The 19,715-nt window shown below is 39.3% G+C and overlaps 2 protein-coding genes and 2 long non-coding RNA genes across 8 annotated transcripts; 2 read left to right on the top strand and 2 right to left on the bottom strand.

Annotated features, from left to right (window-relative positions):
- Positions 1-13,404: 13,404 nt before the first annotated feature.
- On the top strand, positions 13,405-13,922 carry LOC116923535. The gene is made up of 2 exons (XR_006644659.1): positions 13,405-13,469; positions 13,650-13,922. It is a non-coding gene; the product is annotated as an uncharacterized LOC116923535 (long non-coding RNA).
- LOC116923563 lies at positions 13,474-13,980 on the bottom strand. Its single transcript, XR_004394568.2, has 2 exons — positions 13,926-13,980; positions 13,474-13,860 (listed from the first exon to the last, which is right to left on the bottom strand). It is a non-coding gene; the product is annotated as an uncharacterized LOC116923563 (long non-coding RNA).
- Positions 13,981-14,426: 446 nt separating this feature from the next.
- On the top strand, positions 14,427-16,411 carry LOC116922111 (tRNA pseudouridine synthase A). Of its 2 annotated transcripts, none has more exons than XM_032928534.2 (7): positions 14,427-15,005; positions 15,061-15,097; positions 15,296-15,438; positions 15,514-15,763; positions 15,826-15,860; positions 15,924-16,043; positions 16,101-16,411. In XM_032928534.2, exons 1-7 carry the CDS (start codon positions 14,574-14,576, stop codon positions 16,347-16,349), a joined length of 1,266 nt encoding a protein of 421 aa, XP_032784425.1. In that variant the 5' UTR covers positions 14,427-14,573; the 3' UTR covers positions 16,350-16,411. The 2 variants fall into 2 exon arrangements, with proteins under 2 accessions (XP_032784425.1, XP_032784426.1); XM_032928535.2 differs by having other exon boundaries at positions 14,430-15,005; positions 15,314-15,438.
- Positions 16,409-18,686, bottom strand: LOC116922104 (alkylated DNA repair protein alkB homolog 8). 4 transcript variants are annotated; one of them, XM_032928524.2, is made up of 7 exons: positions 18,490-18,639; positions 18,207-18,422; positions 17,640-18,114; positions 17,318-17,584; positions 17,108-17,259; positions 16,886-17,035; positions 16,409-16,825 (listed from the first exon to the last, which is right to left on the bottom strand). In XM_032928524.2, exons 2-7 carry the CDS (start codon positions 18,346-18,348, stop codon positions 16,446-16,448), a joined length of 1,566 nt encoding a protein of 521 aa, XP_032784415.1. In that variant the 5' UTR covers positions 18,349-18,422; positions 18,490-18,639; the 3' UTR covers positions 16,409-16,445. The 4 variants fall into 4 exon arrangements, 3 of the variants coding, with proteins under 3 accessions (XP_032784415.1, XP_032784414.1, XP_032784416.1); XM_032928523.2 differs by having other exon boundaries at positions 18,207-18,684; XR_004393887.2 differs by having other exon boundaries at positions 16,740-16,825; positions 17,101-17,194; positions 18,207-18,686.
- Between the last annotated feature and the right edge of the window lie 1,029 nt (positions 18,687-19,715).

Here is a 19,715-nt window from a genome sequence, read left to right on the forward strand (position 1 = left end):
ACAAAATCGGGAAAAGGTACAGCCGGAAGCTAGAAGCAGGGGCAGTGCTCACCGGCTACGCCCATCTACCCTGTCAACCCCCACTCCCGTTCGTAAAGGTATTTGTTGAGAATATTGGTGAAGTTATTGCACTTGTTGATACCGGTGCAAGTATTTCTGCTATTAGAATAAGTACGGTAGGAAAATTGCTCCCCTCCAATAGAGTTAAGTCTTTGTTAAAATTAACGGATGTTGATAATAAGAAAGTGGTAGTGGATTCTTTTTTGGCTTTAAATGTTAAATGGGACAATCGTGTTGTAGAATTAAAACAAGTTGCAGTTGTAAAATCGTGCCCATTTGCGTTGATTCTTGGATTGGATTGGATCATTAAAAGTAAAACAAATTTAATTGTAGAAAATGATAAAATCGTGTTAAAACCCAGCGACGTGTGCAAGTCCAAAGTTAAAAAAGTTCCTTTTTCCGGGAATGAAGAGATTTATTTTTTTTTTATGAGGAAGAAAATCCCTTGTTTGGTTCTGATGAGCTAATTGAATCACTTCAAAAAGAGTCTCAACCGGGGAGGCGCTCAACAGGCAAAACAGTGAAAAAAGTTCAATCAACAGTTATACCTCCCGAATCACTTTTTTTTGTACGTGCCAATATGGCAAAAAATTGTTCAGGTGTCGTAATGATCAGGCCGAATTTGTGTGCCCAGCCTGGTAGTGAATGGGTTATCCCATGTTGTGTCGTTCAAGTAGAAGCAGGAAAGCTTAAAGTCCCTGTTCTTAATATGCAAACTTCTTCTTTCAATTTACGCCGTAAAGATTTGTTAGCGTTTGTAGACAGAATCGACGCCGATTCGTAGAAAACCACCATCATTCAAGAGAATCAGCCGGATATGCCAGCCTGTGCATTTTCTCACCCTGAGGAGGCGAATGTGTGGAAGGATGCTCGTGTGGGTGAAAACTTATCAGCAGCAGAGAGAGATGCGGTGTTTCGGCTTTTAACACGACGTCGACGGTGCTTCCTACCTGCGGATGGCAATTTAGGATCTACATTCATGACGGAGCATGCCATCGACACCAGCGACGCTCGTCCAATAAGCTGCGTGCCGTACCGTGTATCTGCTGCAGAAAGGAGAATCATCACAGAGAATATAGCTGAAATGCTCAAGCAAGGCATCATTCGTCCTTCTTTTAGCCCTTGGGCTGCTCCGGTGGTATTAGTTAAAAAGAAATCAGGTGACTACAGATTCTGTGTAGACTTTCGACGTCTAAACGCGATAACAAAGAGAGATGTTTACCCTCTACCTCGTATGGATGATGTATTTGATCGTATCGCCGGTGCAAAGTTCTTCTCAAGTAAATACTTAATGTCTGGGTACTGGCAAGTACTGGTTGCAGAGGCCGACACATCCAAGACAGCTTTTGTAACTCCAGATGGCCTGTACGAATTTGTCCGTTGGCCCTTTGGATTAAACAATGCACCATCTACCTTTCAAAGGCTAATGGATCGTATGCTGGGCCGTCTCAAATGGCAGATGTGCCTTGTGTATTTAGACGATGTTCTTGTATTTGGGAAATCTTTTGAGGAGCATCAAGAGCGATTAAATTGTGTGTTAGAGGCTTTAGAAAAAGCCGGATTAACTTTAAACGTGTCAAAATGTATCTTCGCGACTAATGTTATTTTTCATTTAGGTCACATCATTAACGAAAACGGCCTACGGCCGGACCCAGCGAAATAAATTCCCTTGTCAACTTTAAAGTTAACAACATCAAGTCGCTGAGAGCATTCCTTGGTCTCGCTTCATTCACCCGTCGTTTCGTCCCGGAATTCGCGTCGTTATCTCACCCATTGCACGTCCTATTGAAAAAGAACGCTGCATGGAAATTGACCGACGCTCAAGAGGCCGCCAAAGAAAAGCTCGTGAGAAGACTAGTTTCAGCGCAAGTGCTAGCTCATTTCGATGAAAACACTGATGTGATAGTGCAAATGGACGCAAGCCTGGTAGGCCTTGGAGCTATCGTGATGCAAGACGCATGAGACGGACGCCGACCAATTGCCTACGCCAGCCGGAAGCTGAACGATGCTGAAATGAAGTACCACGCAAACGACCTGGAGTGTCTAGCAATTGTTTGGGCCTTGAAAAAATTCAGATCGTATGTTTACGGACGCCGGTTTTCTGTGTTAACGGACAGCTCAGCTGCTCGGTGGTTGTGGTCTAAGAAAGAAGTGAGTGACAAATTTGCCAGATGGATTCTTGCTCTGCAAGAATTTGATTTCGGAATCCGCCACGTTAAAGGTGTAAATAATTTAGTGGCTGATGTCCTATCTCGTAATCCTGATGAATCCTGTATTGGACCCAGTGGCTCCGAGATCGGTCATGTAGTTTGTGTTCTTGACAGTAGAAAGCCTACGGGCATGAATAGCACTGAATTGGCTAAATATATATATATATATATATATAATATATATTAAAGAGCTAATTCTCTTCTACAAACCCAGTAAAAGATTTTTGGGAGGGGGAATTAGTTTTAAAGTTATTAGATTTTATATATAGCCCATATTTCCTGAAATTTTCTCTACTAATACGGCTATGAGAATTAGTTCTTTAATATAAGACAAAAACGGAAGAGGAGAGGATTATAGATAACTAACGGCAGCGATTTTCGCTAAAGCCGTTTCCCCGTAAGCTCTGTGTTAAACACGGAAGCGGTTTTTGGGTAGTAAAAAGGGAGACGGAACTCATTTTTCGTGTGGTGTTTCATCATTTTACAAGTTAGGGAAATAAAATTTGACATGCATGTAGACCAATTAGTATTAAACAAAGTTCATTTTTTAAAATTTTAATTTTTTTGTATTTCATTAGACTAAATTTCAATACAAAAATACACATATTTTATAAATGAAATTAATCATACTAAATATTAAAATTTCGAGGGAGGGTTTTAGGAGAACATAAACAAGATTAATATTAATAAAGCTCATGTAGAAAACAAAACTTTGCAATTTGTTTTAGGTTAGATAGGCATTTTGGGCTATTCCGACTGGACTACGAGCGAATGAACAGAACAATGGCTCAAGCTCTGGCAGCATACGTCAACACGGATCATGACGATTGGGATTGTCACCTGCCTGCAGCTGTATTCGCGATAAACACAGCCCGACAAAGTACTGTCAAAATTTAGCCGTTTCAGCTCGTGTATGGCCGACTTCCCTTCACAGCATTGGAAAATCAGTTTCCGTGGCCGAAAGAGCGTCCGAAACCTTTTGAAATTTTCTTGTCCGTGTCGGAAAGCTCAGAAAAGCTGCACGTCTCAACATTGTCAAAAAAACAGGAAAAGTCAAAACGCCTGGTTGACTTGCGGCGCCGAGTAGTTCGAGATCTCCGCCCTGGTGAGCTTGTGCTCGTTAGAAGAAAGTTGAAGAAGAAAACCAAAACGAAAAAGTTCCTGCTGAAGTATGTTGGCCCATTTCAAGTAGTGAAGAAAATCTGCCCAACAACGTATTTAGTTTAAAACCTGCCAGCAAAACGTCATAAGAAACGATTTCGTCGATTTAACGATCACGTCGTTCAGATCCGAAAATTCCACCCAAGAGAAGACGTCGAGTTGGACGATTGGCTGGACGAGCCGGATGAAAACGCAATTTAGCAACCAGCCGAAGACGAAAGCGTGATAGCTGCACCACCCTTCGGTCCCGTTATTCCACCAGTCGATCTGCCGGAAGCAGTAGAAACTCCTCCCCAACCAACAAGAACGAGATCTGGAACGACCGTAACCCTCCCCAAAAGATTAAGAGATTGATGTGTGTTATGTCTTTTTTTTCTTTTTTTTTCTTTCCGTCGTGTTCATCTTTGTGATTTACGCAAATTATTGTCGATAGTTCCCATTATTTTCGTTTTTGTTTTGTTGGTAGCTAGTTGACGTAAAGCCGTATGAAAGTGTGTTTATCGTATATTTATTTTATTTTATTTATTTTTTTTGTGTTTCGATTTGATGCATTTTCATGTTTGTTTATATTCAAATCGAGTCAAGAAGGGACGAATGTAGCAGACGGCTCATCTACCCCCTTACCCCTTTTTATGTCTGTACCCCGAGGCCCGTATGTAGACCGACTAGAGGGCGTAAGCGGCCCATGGAGAGAGAGTTGGCAGACGGGGGTGTGATTGTCGTGGTGTGCGTACTGACGTACTGTGTGAACGTCATCTCGTCTCACGTGTGTGAGACCGGTCCTAAGGGAGGGCTGTGATGTTTGTGCTGGCTACCCCCGCGTAAGTGTTAAATATATTTGTGTAAACCCTAGTCATTTGTAAGTCTTATATTACTCTAGTAATAAGTAATTAGTTTAAGTCCCCTATTCGGTTTGCTCGGCTGAAACCGCTCTCCGGCCGACGAACCACAACAGTAAGAAGTGGACAGGCATTGACCTGTTCTACATTGGAGGAAGGAAGTGGGGTTACGCTGGTTAAGACAACGTAACCATAGTGCTCCAGTGCCCTGGGAAAAGGATCGGCGGAATTAGCCTACCGCAGGTGCTGCCAGCAGAGGGGGTCATAAAAATCCCACGGTTGGGTTTGGCAACCTCGGACGAATGGGTTCTGCAAGCGAGCTTCCGACAGATGATACCAATGAATGTAACGAGCGTCATCAACGAGGAAGCTGCAGGGATGCTGAGTGGTCTATTGGCACCGGTGGTCGAGCAATGGCAACCGGTGACAAAGAGCCCCATCATGGAGAAAGCGCCAGCCGCCCTAAGAACACCTACGCGTATAGACCTAGCGGGGACGAGTTCACACCTGAAAGCGGTCGAACGCCTACAACGACAATGGGAAGAAGAGGAGAATGCCAAGCGGTATCCGTTTGAATGGTTGATCGGATGCTTGTTCCCGTTGCCAATGTTCGTGTACCTGTGGATCGAGTATCGGAGGCTGAGTAGTCACGTGGACACCCTAATGTTGGCTCGTCTTGTGGAGGTGCGAGAGCCAGGAGAAGAGGATCAAGGCCAGCCTGGCCTGAATGCTGTCGCGTGATTATCGTCGTTTAACCCGGATTTGTTTTACCAAATGTTAAAGTAGAAAACATGGGGGACTCTGTTATGCCTTGTGGGGTTTGTTATCCTGTTTAGGGAACCCATGTCAGTAGGTAGGAGGGGGGATGTAGCGCCAATGTACTTTGTCGCTTTACGCCGGATGCTAAGAGATGCAAATGTGCGATGTCAATGGACTTTGCCACTCTGGCCGGATGTCAGAGGACTCAAAAGCCTGTCTATGACCGACCAGAGGGGCAGTCCAATGTAGTTATTCAGACTAGTTGTTAGTGCTGTCAGTGCTGTTACTGTGTAATGCTGTGTGTGTGTGTCGTGTAAGCTGTCTATGACTGAATACATCCCTAAAACTCAGTGAATCTGTTACAGTATTGATGAAATAAATTTATTTTTCGCTGAGCTAACTTCGGAAAATTTAATATTTACTATTCAAAAGACACAACGCGATAATCAATAACATAAAACACACAATATATTCATTATCGATCAAGATCAAACTTTTTCAAGTAAGGCATTGAGACTCTATGATTTTCAACAACTTGAAATAAAAAAGCCTGTTGTTCCTCTGTTTAGCAAATATCTTTGAAATCGGAAATCAATTTTACTCCGCGTTCTGCACAATCATTTACTACTTCTAACTGTCGAACGAAAACCCTTATTTTCTGGTAATCAGTCATCCGCTCCCAATACTTAAGCGGTAGCTGCAACCAATCTGTTTGACTAGCATGAAGTTTCATAACTTAAAAAAGCAACCACGAATTTGGGCCTATGAGTGAGTGTAAAAGAGACATTTCGTCGACGGATTTAATCGGAAATTTTTGTTTTCCCACGGTGAATTTCTTTGGTCTGGGTGTTTCCCGCAGCTTTCGAGCTAGCATCGACCTAGTAAATTCTGATAAATTTTCGTTGAAAATTGCAACAAATACTTAAAAAAAATATTGTTTCGGGTAAAATTTAATGCGGCAAAAACACTTGTTGATGCTAAGACCCTAATGTTAAAGTTACGTAAATGTCGGCCCTTTCGACACTAGGCGCAATCATGTTGGTCACTTTAACCGTTGGACTACTCTAAACACACTAAAACTACTTCCAATGTTGCCCTAATGGATTAAACACAACTACGCTTAAGTAAATGCGATAAAAACCCAAACCGAAGAACATAGAATGTTTATCAGACAACGTACAGCCGAGAACTGGGTCTAGCTCTAGATTTAAAAGACATAGCTAGACAAAGCCATCTAGTGGTTATTAGTAGAAACATAATACTAAACACTACAGGTAAAAAGACATTTGTAGTAATATCTAAATAATAAAGATGTAATGAATCGATATCTCACATTGCAGATAACCGAGAGTTCAACTTTGTCAAAGTCACTCTTGTTATTTTCACAAAACCGCCCAGGGAGTTGACCGTGAGAAAGACTTCTACTCGTGACCCCTATCAGAAACCCATCCAGCTAGTCTAGAACATTCCTCGCATAAACTACCCTTACTTGTCCCTAGGGCAAGGCCAAGAGTAGACCCTATACCACTTTCTTTTCCGTCTTCTGTCGTAGCTCAACACAATGTATTGACCGGTAGCCTAACAATCTTAGATTACAACGTAGCCACCCCCTTGTTATTGAAAAGACGCAAAGTTGACCACAAACGCTTCGCATAACCTCTAAGAAAGATACGCTCAGCCAGAAAGCCGACCCCCAAAATCTAAGAAATAGGGCTAACAAAGGAGAAACCCGCAGGTTGTTTATTCTTATTCCACCGACTAGAGAGCTGTTTTGTTCCTCTTTTTTCCAACTTAAAGACTAGAGTCCTTGTTTTGTGCCGCGTTACCTCCCAGCGTGGAACTTAGGGCAACTTACAATATGCGGTAAATACAACAATTATATTCAACTTATTTCTTCGTTAATACTATCCGCAGTCACGCGCAGAAATCACTGCACCAAATCACCGCACAGAAAAAAATTATCCCCGCACCCAATCGATGAAGAAGTTCCCCGATCAACGCGGGGCCAAGCCCCACCCATGGGTGACAATTCACAATAATTCTAATGAAACTATTTTGAAAAATTGTGCCGTTTGCGGCGTTGCCTAGTTTTCAACATCATGTTTTGTATTGTTTGACTCGACCAGTGAGGCAGTGGCCGTGAGTTGGAGAGAGCGGGAGACAGACTCGGCCGATTGGACGTTTTTGGTACTGGCTGACACAATATACGGAATGTTTCTGCTTTGAAATAAAAAACAAAAAGAATTAGGCAACCCTGCAAACGGCGCAATTTTTCAAAATAGGGTAAATTTAAAACATAAATAAAAAAATTCCCAAATTGCACTGTCATTTTGATTTTGGTCCCAAAAAATCGGGAATGAAAAGGAGCCCTAGTGGATTTACTTTTCTAGCACAACAACGAACCGATAATAAAAAACTCTCAAAATGAAAAAAAGGTGTTTTGCCCTATCATCCCTGTAGACGACCGGCCTCCTAGGCTAGCGAACCTAGCAGGGAATCCTGGAACCACTTAGTAAACACCCCCGTTTTCACGTGCAGAGAGTGATACGGCGATCGTGTACCTTTTTATTATCATGAAGGAGGAAAGGAGGAGGCGCTACTCTCATAAGGCCCTACAGACCAAAGTGACCGTATGCTGTCTTTGCCATCGGCAATATTTTGGTTCCCGTTTCTGTCACTAGATGCGGTTGGGTAGCGTGTTTTAGAAAATTTTGAGGATCAAAATAAACAGCACGAGTTTGAACATGCCTATAATAAGTACGTCACAAAGGTATATTTAGATAAGTGAACTGTTCTATAAGTAACGAACAATTCACCTTCTTGTGGTGCTAGGTTGACTGAAGATATTGCTGTTGGCACAAGATAATTCCGTGAAAATAATAATGTGTCTACGATGTCATCTGCAATATTTCTGGCATCTTTGCGGAAATCACTTTCGATAAAATGACGTGCACAAACCCGCTTTTTCACGTTCACTTTCCAATTTTCTCCCCCACTGCAGCAATCCATTTATTCTTCAGTTCCATTTCTTTGGGAAAGGTAATCAAACTATGTTTTATGGAATTTTGGTGCTTTTTACTTGGCATATACCCTGTCCTACAGCCTAAAACACAACACGACATTTTCGCGTCATCCGTTTACTGTTTTTGTGTTTTCGCTGAAAGCATGAGCAACCAGACGACACCGTAGCTATGGAAACAGAAATTGGGACCTCGATTTTTCTAGACCTGTTTACATTTCCCCATCTAGTGGCAGGGAAAAGAATGACTACATTGCCTATGGCAAAAACAGCTAGGGATCGGCCCCGATTAGCCATAATCGGGTTAACAACCCCACCCTGCCCCTGGAAAAGGCAATCGGGGCGGATCGGGGCGCCATTTCTTCAGCCGGGGTGGGGTGGGGAAAAAATCAAGGTTAACCCGCTTGCCCTGACGCCATTTGCAAAAATGGTGCCTGAATTCAAACTACGAATCTGGGTCGGGTTTTATCGGGGCAACCGGGGTGAAGTCCCCGATTTTCATCATAATAATCGATTTCGACTCGATCGATTATGTTTTTACGTCGATCGATTGATTGCAATCGGGGTTGCATCCCCGATTTGGCACCCCGATACAACCCCGATTGAGATCGGGGTTCAAAAATTTTCACCCTGAGCCCCGAACACCGAGCGCCGAATTTCGAAACCCGATTGGCAAAATGTGCCCCGATTAGGGTCAGGGCCGATCCCTAAAGACAGCATACGGTTACTATTTAGCCAGAGTAGCGCCTCCTCCATTCTTCCTTCATGCTATTATATTGTGCTTCTACAATTAAAATCGAAATATAATATAACACGGTGTGGCCAGCCATGGACTACTCTAACTTAAGGACGGGATTCTTTCCCTATCTCGCCTTGTTAAAGGGTGTCGGGTGGGCTATTTTCATGAAAAAATTTTAAAAAAATCTTTAAATGCAGCTTTAAAAGGCAATAGAGCAGTAAAACATCCTACGTTGCACGTTCTCCACAAAGGCGAAAATCTCATTTGTGTCGAAGTTGGTCTGCTGCGGAACTGCGGCTGCAACGTCTTATGGAGAAACCAACTTCTTCATGTTAAAAATTCAGTTTTCATAAATATAATTAAGATTTTCCCCCTTTTCTTCCTAGCAGTGGGTACCCTATTCATTTTTTCATTTCCCAATTTTTTTTCTAGCCCTAGTTCTATCTGGTTTATTTTTATTTAGCTATTGTTTGTGAATAGACCAAGATCGGATTCTGAGTTGCCAAGGCTGAATTCCGACCTGGGGTATTTGTCCTCTCGGGCCCTATAGGAGGGAAATGAAAAATAATATATTTAATTAAGTTGTAGTTAGTTTTATTACAAAATCTTTTGGAATCGTGTACTATACCTCTGTGCTGATATAATACAAAAAATTTTATCTCCAAAAAAGCTGTTATTTTTCCAGGAAACTTTTTGAAAGGTACTTGTTTACCTTTCCACAACACCCCCCCCCTCCCCGTATTACAACTGTAGAACAAGAAGCAGACGTTTTTCTAAGTAAATTTCTTTTTCCTTATGAATAAGTCCTTTAGTATAATCAGATAACTTAAAAAGACTAATTGTGTCAAATAACTCATTACTGACATCACAAACTACACTACTCATGACATAAAAAACGAAAACAGTTTGACACTACAGTCACTAGTCACAGTCAATCACTTTACGTCTGCTACGGTACATTGGAAACAAGTACCTTTCAAAAAGTTTCCTGGAAAAATAACAGCTTTTTTGGAGATAAAATTTTTTGTATTATATCAGCACAGAGGTATAGCACACGATTCCCAAAGATTTTGTAATAAAACTAACTACAACTTAATTAAATATATTATTTTTCATTTCCCTCCTATAGGGCCCGAGAGGACAAATACCCCAGGTCGGAATTCAGCCTTGGCAACTCAGCATCCGATCTTGGTCTATGGTTTGTTGTTCATCCCCTTGTAGCAGACGAATTTCTGGCAGCAAACGAAATTCTTCGGCTAAAAGAGACGAGCGACTTACAAACAAAAATAAAATAAAAATAAAGTAGATAGAACTGGGGCTAGAAAAAAATTGGGAAATGAAAAGATGAATAGGGTACCCACTGCTAGGAAGAAAAGGGGGAAATCTAAATTATAGTTATGAAAACTAAATTTTTTATGTGAAGAAGATGGTTTCTCCATAAGACGCTGCAGCCATGCTGCAGCCGCGCAGACCAACTTGGACACAAATGAGATTTTCGCATTTGTGGAAAACGCGCAACGCAGGATGTTTTACTGCTCTATTGTAACCAATCATTTTTTCTTTATAAACGAATCATTTAAGAAGATATTGCGATTTTAATTTTGGTAGGAGGAAGAATTGGGCGGGCCGCCGGTGCCATCTATCAACCAAAAATCGCAAGTTCTTGCTGATTGACAACTGAACTCAAAATTGTCGGGTGCCATCTATCAACTAAAATCCCATGATCTTGCTGATTGACAACTAACTTGAAATTGTAGAAAGAAAACAAGCAATGAGTTAGGATTTTTGGCTCCCAGATGGCACCGGCGGTCCGCCCAATTTCCCTATTTTCTGATAGACAATATTTAATATCTCTTTAAAGGTTAATTTTCAATATAGGGACATTTGGTAAGTCAACAATTATTTTTTAAAACTGAATTTAATAAAAATTTAAAAAAATTACATGGGTGGCATAGGAAATGTCGAAGAGTCCCATGATATGGGCACGGAGTCCGCTTCATTTCATAATAGTATTTAACATTAAAATTTCATAATATATATAGCAGCAAAATTTGACTTGTTTTTACAGGACAAGACAGATCAACCTTATTTTTGTCATGCATTGGCTGTTGTTCGATAACTGTTGCTTTTTAAAAATATGTATGCATGCAACAATTCCAATGAATAAAAATAAAAATGCGCACAGCTCTTAGCAGCTGACTATTTTATTTATTTTTTTCCTATAGGCCAAATCCATTATATTCTATTTTCTTTTATGCACAACTAAGAATTTGAATTAGACAACCGTAGCGCAGTTAAGTCGTCCTTCAGAAGGCGGCAATGTGGTACCAAACTTTGCAAAGAATGGTACCACAAGGAATTTCTTCCAAAATAACAGCATTTTTCAGGAGTTTTTAAAAACCCCTTGGAAATACCCCAAATCCTTTTAAGTTTATTACATGTTTTATTTGCATTGTTGTACCAAGAGTTTACCTAGTTAAGAAGTAACCATGTTATATAAACTGTCCTTTACTTTCATATTTTGAATAATGCAATAATGCATATGTTGACTTTTAAATACTATTTTTAGTTTGAAATTTAATATCAGATATGGGCATGGAGTCCGCAGATACCAGTCCGCAGTTTATCCTGTCCGGTCCGCACTTTCAATCGCTCCATGTACGAAAGGGTCCGCATTTTATCCCTAAGTCCACGAAAAATCTGTCAAAAATTTTGGGCCAGTCCGCAGGTGAAAGTCCGCAGTTTCTCCTGTCCGCAGTCCGCGTCCGCATTTTATCCTGGCCCGGCAACAGTGTTTCCACTTTTAGGGTTTTTACCCCGTTTCAGGGTTTTTAGACTATTTTTTTACAACTTTAGGGTTAAAAAACATTTTGGGGTTTTCCAACATTTAAGGGTTTTTTATAGGGTTTTTTTAAAATACTCGTTAAAAAATGATTAGAGTTCGCTCCTCATCCGTTAAGGTCTCATTTTAATTGGCGGTTTATCCTTTACCACCCCAATAAATGATTTCCGGGAGCTAGTTTTACTTTTCAAGTTATTTCATGAAATATAAATCCAATTTTTCCCAAATTTTCTTACTACACGTTCTAGTTTCCGCCACTGGATGGCCACTGTTGGATACATGTAAACAATATATCTTGTCTGCAGAAATAGCTTAAAATATTTTTTTGAAGAGTTACCCGATTTACCATTTATGCTGGTACTTTAACGCTAAAAGCCGCGTTACCGCGCGTCGCTGAGACCTCTCGGGAAAATTGGCTTATGTATTTGTAAAATACCGTTTAAAATAAAATTCCGGAAAACACATTATGGCCGGGTGGAAACTAGACCGTGTAAACAGAAAATTTATTGGATGAGGACCAAAACTAGACCGGCAACGATTATTAATTGCAGATTTTTTCGACCGTAACACGATTTTCGTTTACCGGATTTTAAACAGATGTGATCAAAATTCGACAGCCGCGTCGTTTTAACGGATTTTAAGTGAGCAGCTAAAAGTGCCTGTGAATTTCACACTTTTAAGGTTATGTAAACAAAATTTAGCCTGAATATAAATGAGGGAATAACTAACAAAGTTCATTTTTTCAAATTTCTATTTTCTTGTATTTTAATAGTTTTAATCGAATCACAAAAACACGCATATTTTAAAAATTAAAATAAGTACACTAAATATTAATATTTTTCGGGAGCTTTTTAACAGGGCATAGATCAAAGGGATATAAACACAGCTCATGTAAAAAACAACTTATTACAATTTGTTTGGGGTTAAAACCTAGCCCGACCGGACTATTTACTACAACCTAATATGGTACCTAATATGGTTACCTATAAAGCTATTTTAATTTTGTGTACTGGGATAGAGGGATTACCCGAGACACGTTAAACCGCACCGGCCTACCTACCTGAAAAATAGCTGATGGGTCATTACTCGGGTAGGTGCTTATCAAGCGGTTTTCTTTCGTTTAAAATACCCACTTTAAAAGATATGGCCCAGCCTTAACTTAAAATGGGTGTGCAAGTAAAGGAAAATAAATAAAACTATGATGTATTGCAAAAAACAGTCAAATAGGGTACACAGTAATGATATCGGGTTTTGGAACCGGTTCCACTACCCGAATGCCCATGAGTGGAAATTCACAATAGAGGCAATTCACATCGCGGTTTCGCGTGTCAATTGTTTCGATGTCCGCCATTTTCTCTGGTTGTTTATGTCATGTTTTGCCTTGTTTGTATTGGCTGAAAGTGTTATTTCCCAATACAAAGTGGATTTTATGAATCAGTGTTTAATTTTTTTAAATTTTTTTTTGTGTCAGTTAATTGCTACGTATCTTGGTTAGTATGTGTAGCAATTTCTGTTTCCAGATCACATTTCTTGTATTTTTTAAAAAATCTTTTCTGTAGGGCTGTCATGGGTTTTCAATATTGTTGTGCCCCGGGTTGCAAAAACAAATAACATTAGAGTTTGTAATGCACATTTTGTTCTAGGTAAGTCTCAACAAATTTATTAATAGTGAATGTGTCTATCTAATTCTTCTATTTGAAATCACACAGGAAAACCTTTTTAGTACACTGGAGAAACACACCCAGACTGGGCCCCATCCCTGAATCTTGACAAAGTGTATGTTAACGCTAAGTCAGCCATGGATAGAGAGTCAAGAAGAGTAATTTTAAATGTTCAAGAGGTAATACAAATTATGAAGTATAATTTATTTATACGTTATGACATCAAAAAGTTATATGTTATAGTAATGTTACAAATAAACAAATGAAGAGTAATAACCTTCGCTTTCATCAACAAATTTTTGTTTAAAAGACTGATTGCACAAAATGATCCAATTCCCCCATCGATAAATCTCTTGTAGGTCTCAAGGCCCTTGTAAGCCTTTAAATCTTCATGCGTGTATGGAGACTTGGAACATAGCAGGTAATTTACCAAATCAAGATTGGTTACCAGTGGCATTTTTCCTGCGATGCTAAGTCCATTGCACCAATACTCTTCGTGAATTGTAAAGGGGCAATCACAACCTACTATTAATAGTTTTGCTGCATACTTACGTTTATCTTCTGACAGCCCTACAGAAAAGATTTTTTTAAAAATACAAGAAATGTGATCTGGAAACAGAAATTGTTATACATACTAACTAAGATACGTAGCAATTAACTGACAAAAAAAAATTGAAAAAAATTAAACACTGATTCACAAAATCCACTTTGTATTGGGAAATAACACTTTCAGCCAATACAGACAACGCAAAACATGACATAAACAACCAGAGAAAATGGCGGACATCGAAACAATTGACACGCGAAACCGCGATGTGAATTGCCTCTATTATTACAGTAATTTTAATGAAATTATATCGTTGCTTAATTAAGTAATATTCTAATAAAGGAAAAAAAAATTATAAAGTTAAAAGGCATTGTATTACGGAAAAGAAACAGAAAGAAAAATAAACAATAAACATAAATAATAACAAACACAAAACAAAAAAATAACGGCTCGGGGGTTTTGTGTTTTTGCCTGACAGGGTTCAGGTCCCTGAACGAGATGGAGTTGCCACTGAATGCGTAAGGCAAGTTGCGCTAGTATAGCGAATTGAGCTGCCTGTCTCTTGCTGCAAATTGAGGCCAGGGACCTGAACCCTAACAGGAGTTGTCGTCATGTTTTGCCTGACAGCGTTCAGGCCCCTGAACGAGATGGAGTTGTGAAAAAGTGGAAGCACTGCCCGGCAAGCGCTAGCCAAGTCAACTCTGTTGTCTGTACTTCAAACGCGTTAAATAACTCGATGATTTCCGGGTTTGCGTGTATATTATTTCGAAACAAAGTATTTACTTTTTCAATTAAGAAATCGGTAACTGTAGCTGGAAACCAGGTTTCTAAGACAAGAAATTGTTGTAATATGGAGGAAGTTCTCAATCAAGACTGTGTACAAAAGGATGCGAAATCCAACAAAAGATCGTTTGAATTGAGCCATGAAGTGGAACCTGCGCAAGTTGAAGAAACAGTCAAACGAGCACGTTCTCAAAAAAAAAAGAAATTTGCACTTCTCTTAAGTTATTGCGGTCAGGGATATCTTGGAATGCAATTCAATCATGGGTTCAAAACGATTGAAGGTGAATTGTTTCAAGCATTTTTAAAACTTGGAATAATGGATGATGACTCCCTTAACACACCACAATCTATACATTTCCAAAGAGCAGCACGAACAGATAAAGGAGTATAATCTTACTTGATTTGTTGTTAAAAACTTCTTTAAGTATTTTGTTTCACAGGTATCTGCCATCCGCCAAGTCGTTTCGCTCAAAATGAGTAAGTAATATTCATCCTTTTATCAATGTTCTGTTGTGTTATCAACTAATATTTCAGGTAACAATTGCTTTTTGAAATAATATGTGATGATCAACATGAAATTCATAATATTTTTTTAATGAAAATGATCAGTGATTAACATGGAAAATGTGATAAGGCAAAATTGCATGGTGATTTTCAATGCAATTACCAGGTTAGGTAATATTCTTTTTGCAGGGATACCAGATGAAGATCTATGTAAGGAGCTAAATTCACTCCTTCCTCACTGTGTACAAGTGCTTGCTACAAGGAAGGTTACAGCAGGTTTTAATAGCAAAACTGCATGTGATTCCCGATCCTACGTGAGTGTCCTTGATAGTTTTATGGAGAAGCAATAATTTTCTTTCTAATAATTTGTCGCGTTTCGGTTATATTAGGCTTATGTGATGCCTACATTTGCCTTTGCCTCTAAGGAAGTGCCTCCCTCCCATCAGTTTCGTCTGAAGTCGGAAACTCTTGATCAAGTGAACTCCTTGCTTTCGTTTTTTAAAGGGACACGCAATTACCATAACTTCACATCAGGCAGGCCTGCGCAGGATCCTAGCTGTAAACGTTACGTAACGCACTTTTCTTGCAGCCTGCCTTTCATAGTAAAAGATGTGGAATTTGTAAAAATCACAATCAAAGGTTGTAAGCTTTTTCTTTTGACTTTCAATAATACAGTATATTAAAATATTTATTTCTCTTAGGACAGAGTTTCATGTTGCATCAGATACGTAAAATGGTTTCTACACTTTCAGATTTATCCATCAGATGAAGGACGTAAAATAATTTTTGTTTTTCATAGATAGGACTTACAATCGCTATCATGCGTGGATTCACGTCAAAAGAAATACTAGAAAAAGCATTCAAAATGGAGCGGGTTAATATTCCTACAGCGCCCAGTTTAAATCTATTGTTGGAGGAGGTAAGAAGTGAAAAAATTTGCTTTGTTTTCTATTACTCAAATTTTAAAAAATCTTAGCCCCATTATGACAGCTATAATCGCCGTTATGGGAGCGACGGAGTACACGAAGCTTTAGACTGGAGTTCCTGCGCAGTAGATGTAGATCAGTTTTACAAAAACTCAATTCTGCCAGTTATCTATGAAGGAGAGATGGATTCTCCGGATGGTGGTTCAATGAAAAATTGGCTTTTAACATCATTGCCACTTCACACCTACGAATTCCCATTAAAGCCAGAGGAAAAGTTACCGGACCTCGTCTGTGATTGACATTTCCTTAATCAGTTGACTTCAAAACGAATTTGAATGTGTAATAAATGGAAAAGCCATTATTGCTCACTAAACTACTTTATTCAGCCTTTTCCGCTATTCCTTTTCAAATTCGATGCACCAATTACCTTGATCGTAATAGCTGCGGCGAATGGAAATATTAGATATTTTGGAACACAGGTTGTCCAACTCGCCTTCCTTAAACACGTGATAAAATCTAAAGTAGGTAGGTGTATCCGTTCCAGTACTCTCTTTCGAATTCAAACTCCAAGGAACTAGAACATCGGCATGTTTAAAGTCTGTCCGATTTACGTGGACGGGTAGCACGGCTTCAGAATACGTTTCCGGTGCAGGACATATTTCTGCTCTAGACACATTACTCTTCTTTTGCAGTAAATATGTTGATTTTCTTGTTCCTATTTCTTGCTCTTTGGCCCAGACATACACCAGAGCTCGACCACCCTTACGTAGAATGCCTGCAAATATGATTAGAATTTAGTATCGTAGTTATAAAGCTGGAGATAATAAGGAAGTACGGCTAATGTCCTGGAGTGTCTGCAAACGACGGTCTTCGGTAGCCAAATGATGAATTACAGCGATACATATAGCAGCGTCAGCTATATCATCACGAAAAGGAGAAGCACGACAATCAGCGTTGACAACTTGATAGCCACGTTTCCTACAGACTTTTGGAAGGAAAATTGCAAATTTACATATTGCGACTAAACAAACCTGAAGCAATATATATTACACTAAACCATTTAGTAGTTGCTTTGATCGATCGGTTCCAATGCTGAAAAGTGACTGCGAACACGTAAGGTATTTCCCATTTCCACAGCCAATGTCTAATAGCAATGATCCAACAGGAAAACTCTTAATAAATGCTTTAACGTTGGGCCATGGTGAATGTCTAACAAATAATTACTAGTTACTCTGCAGTATATGGAAGTAATTAATCCCCTTTATACCTGGTTTCACTGAAGTGCGAAGCAATTTCATCATAAACATGAAAAACATGTTTTCTTTCAATGTTGTCAGCGGTTTTTTCTGAGAGATCAGCAGAGTCTTCTAATTGTGAATCACACCATCTGGAGAATGTGCAATCACATTTGGATGTGCGGACTTTGCGAAAAGTCAAAGACGTCCGGTTTTCTCGTCGTATAACAGTTAATCCGTTATCGGCAGCTTGAGTTACATCATATTTCCGTGGCGTTATACCGTGACTCCAGGAGTATCTGCAAAATCAACAATATTCTCAATCCGAAATGAAGAAAAACTTTATACCTTTACCTTGATTCTTGGCTAATAATCAAGCACGACCGCCTTGGTAAAACGATGCTTACTCGCCGACCATCATCATTACTCATGAAGTCCATCACAATATCAGAACAAAGGGAGATGCTAATAATTCCATCCTCAAAAGAACTATGAGTGTCAGTATGAAGAGGTATTCCTTGCCCAGGTGCATAGTGATTAACTGTCAATTGATTTGGTCTGGTGATGCCAAGTTCCACAAATTTTTTTATGATTGGCTCCATTTCTTCAGGTATAGCATTAGGCAATGGGTTTCGATCAACTTTATTGCTACCATACTTGAATTCAAATCCATAATGCTTCACTGTTCTATGTTTGAGCTGCAATGTCTGTGGATCAGACACAGTTAAATCAAGTAATTTTTCTTCTTCTTCTTCAGATATAAAGTTTTCCTTTAATTTCAGCCCACTTGGCCATACCTTTGGACTCTCTTTCAAGTCAATCATGTTTGCTGAGATGCAAGAAAAATTAAGAGTAAAAAAGTAGGAAATAAAAAGCACAAAGTTACAGAAAATTTGTTTTAAAACCATCATGGAGACTTACTGGGAAATTTTTCAAGGTAGGACAGGTACAGTACTTTTGTTTCACCTTTCAGGCAAAAACTTCCATTTAGCTTCTCATAGCTTTCTGCTGCAGCACATTCATTCTTAAAGCTGAGAATGCAATATGATTTTCTTTCAATCATTACCAAATTTTCAATTTCCCCAAAACCAATAAAAATATCAAATATTTCTTCTCTCGTAAATCCATTCAATAAACCTGCATTAATCAAGCACAGAAAACGTGACGGTGAAGAATTCCCTATACCTATAAAAGTGTTTGATACATCATTTGACACATTCGCAAAAAACTTTGCCACTTTTCTAGCTACTTTCTTTTCAGTCACTTTCTTCATTTATTATTGATGTTAGTTGTTATAATTGTATTTATTTCTAAGGGGTGCAAGTATAACTGTATAACTAGTTATGTACTACCACATACAACGAAGTAGAAGACTACTATCTTTTTTTTTTTATGACTTGGGGCTAGGGCTGTGGCCCGGGTCATGAAAACCCGGGTCAGATCCCGGGTCAAGGAAAAAAAAACCGATAAAAGGCAACCCTTTAAGAATTTTTTTTTTCGGGACGGGTTTCGGTACGGTTCAAGGGGTTCTCGGGCTAACCCGAGATGTGGCGCCATCTAGTAGTAAGACAAAGAAGCTTTTAACTCTTACGCTAAGTTACGAGTCAACAAAGCAGAATAGCTTAAAAACATAGCAATCTACAGTAACGGCCAGGAATCGGGGTATCTCTCTGCGTATTTGGGAACTTGGGTCCTCCCACCAAGTCACCAACCCACAGGCGCCTCGGGAGTCGGGACGTTTGTCTCAATATAGTGCTGCGACTGGTGACCAATTTTCAAAACAATTTTTCCACTTTCCACAATTTCTACACAAGTTTTACACAATTCTATGCCAAACAAAATCCCATATAGTTTTGAACTGCTGGAGACTATGCTAAAATGCTATTCTTTCCTACTTCAAGTTCTAGCTCATAGACCAAGATCGGATGCTGAGTTGCCAAGGCTGAATTCCGACCTGCGGTATTTGTCCTCTCGGGCCCTATAGGAGGGAAATGAAAAATAATATATTTAATTAAGTTGTAGTTAGTTTTATTACAAAATCTTTTGGAATCGTGTACTATACCTCTGTGCTGATATAATACAAAAAATTTTATCTCCAAAAAAGCTGTTATTTTTCCAGGAAACTTTTTGAAAGGTACTTGTTTACAATGTACTGTAGCAGACGTTAAGTGATTGACTGTGACTAGTGACTGTAGTGTCAAACTGTTTTCGTTTTTTATGTCATGAGTAGTGTAGTTTGTGATGTCGGTAATGAGTTATTTGACACAATTAGTCTTTTTAAGTTATCTGATTATGCTAAAGGACTTATTCATAAGGAAACAGAAATTTACTTAGAAAAACGTCTGCTTCTTGTTCTACAGTTGTAATACGGGGAGGGGGTGTTGTGGAAAGGTAAACAAGTACCTTTCAAAAAGTTTCCTGGAAAAATAA

Source organism: Daphnia magna, linkage group LG4, assembly GCF_020631705.1.
Source record: "Daphnia magna isolate NIES linkage group LG4, ASM2063170v1.1, whole genome shotgun sequence".
In the NCBI taxonomy this organism is placed as follows: Eukaryota; Metazoa; Arthropoda; class Branchiopoda; order Diplostraca; family Daphniidae; genus Daphnia; species Daphnia magna.

What these genes read in the sequence shown, in the direction of transcription:
- LOC116922111 (XM_032928534.2), top strand. Translation starts at nt 14,574, where the DNA reads ATGATTTCCGGGTTTGCGTGTATATTATTTCGAAACAAAGTATTTACT. An exon ending in TGTAAAAATCACAATCAAAG is followed by an intron (nt 15,764 to 15,825) that starts GTTGTAAGCTTT and finishes TATTTCTCTTAG; the next exon opens with GACAGAGTTTCATGTTGCAT. An exon ending in TGCATCAGATACGTAAAATG is followed by an intron (nt 15,861 to 15,923) that starts GTTTCTACACTT and finishes TGTTTTTCATAG; the next exon opens with ATAGGACTTACAATCGCTAT.
- LOC116922104 (XM_032928523.2), bottom strand. Translation starts at nt 18,558, where the DNA reads ATGAAGAAAGTGACTGAAAAGAAAGTAGCTAGAAAAGTGGCAAAGTTT. An exon ending in ATTATTAGCCAAGAATCAAG is followed by an intron (nt 17,585 to 17,639) that starts GTAAAGGTATAA and finishes TTGATTTTGCAG; the next exon opens with ATACTCCTGGAGTCACGGTA. An exon ending in ATCAAAGCAACTACTAAATG is followed by an intron (nt 17,036 to 17,107) that starts GTTTAGTGTAAT and finishes TCCTTCCAAAAG; the next exon opens with TCTGTAGGAAACGTGGCTAT.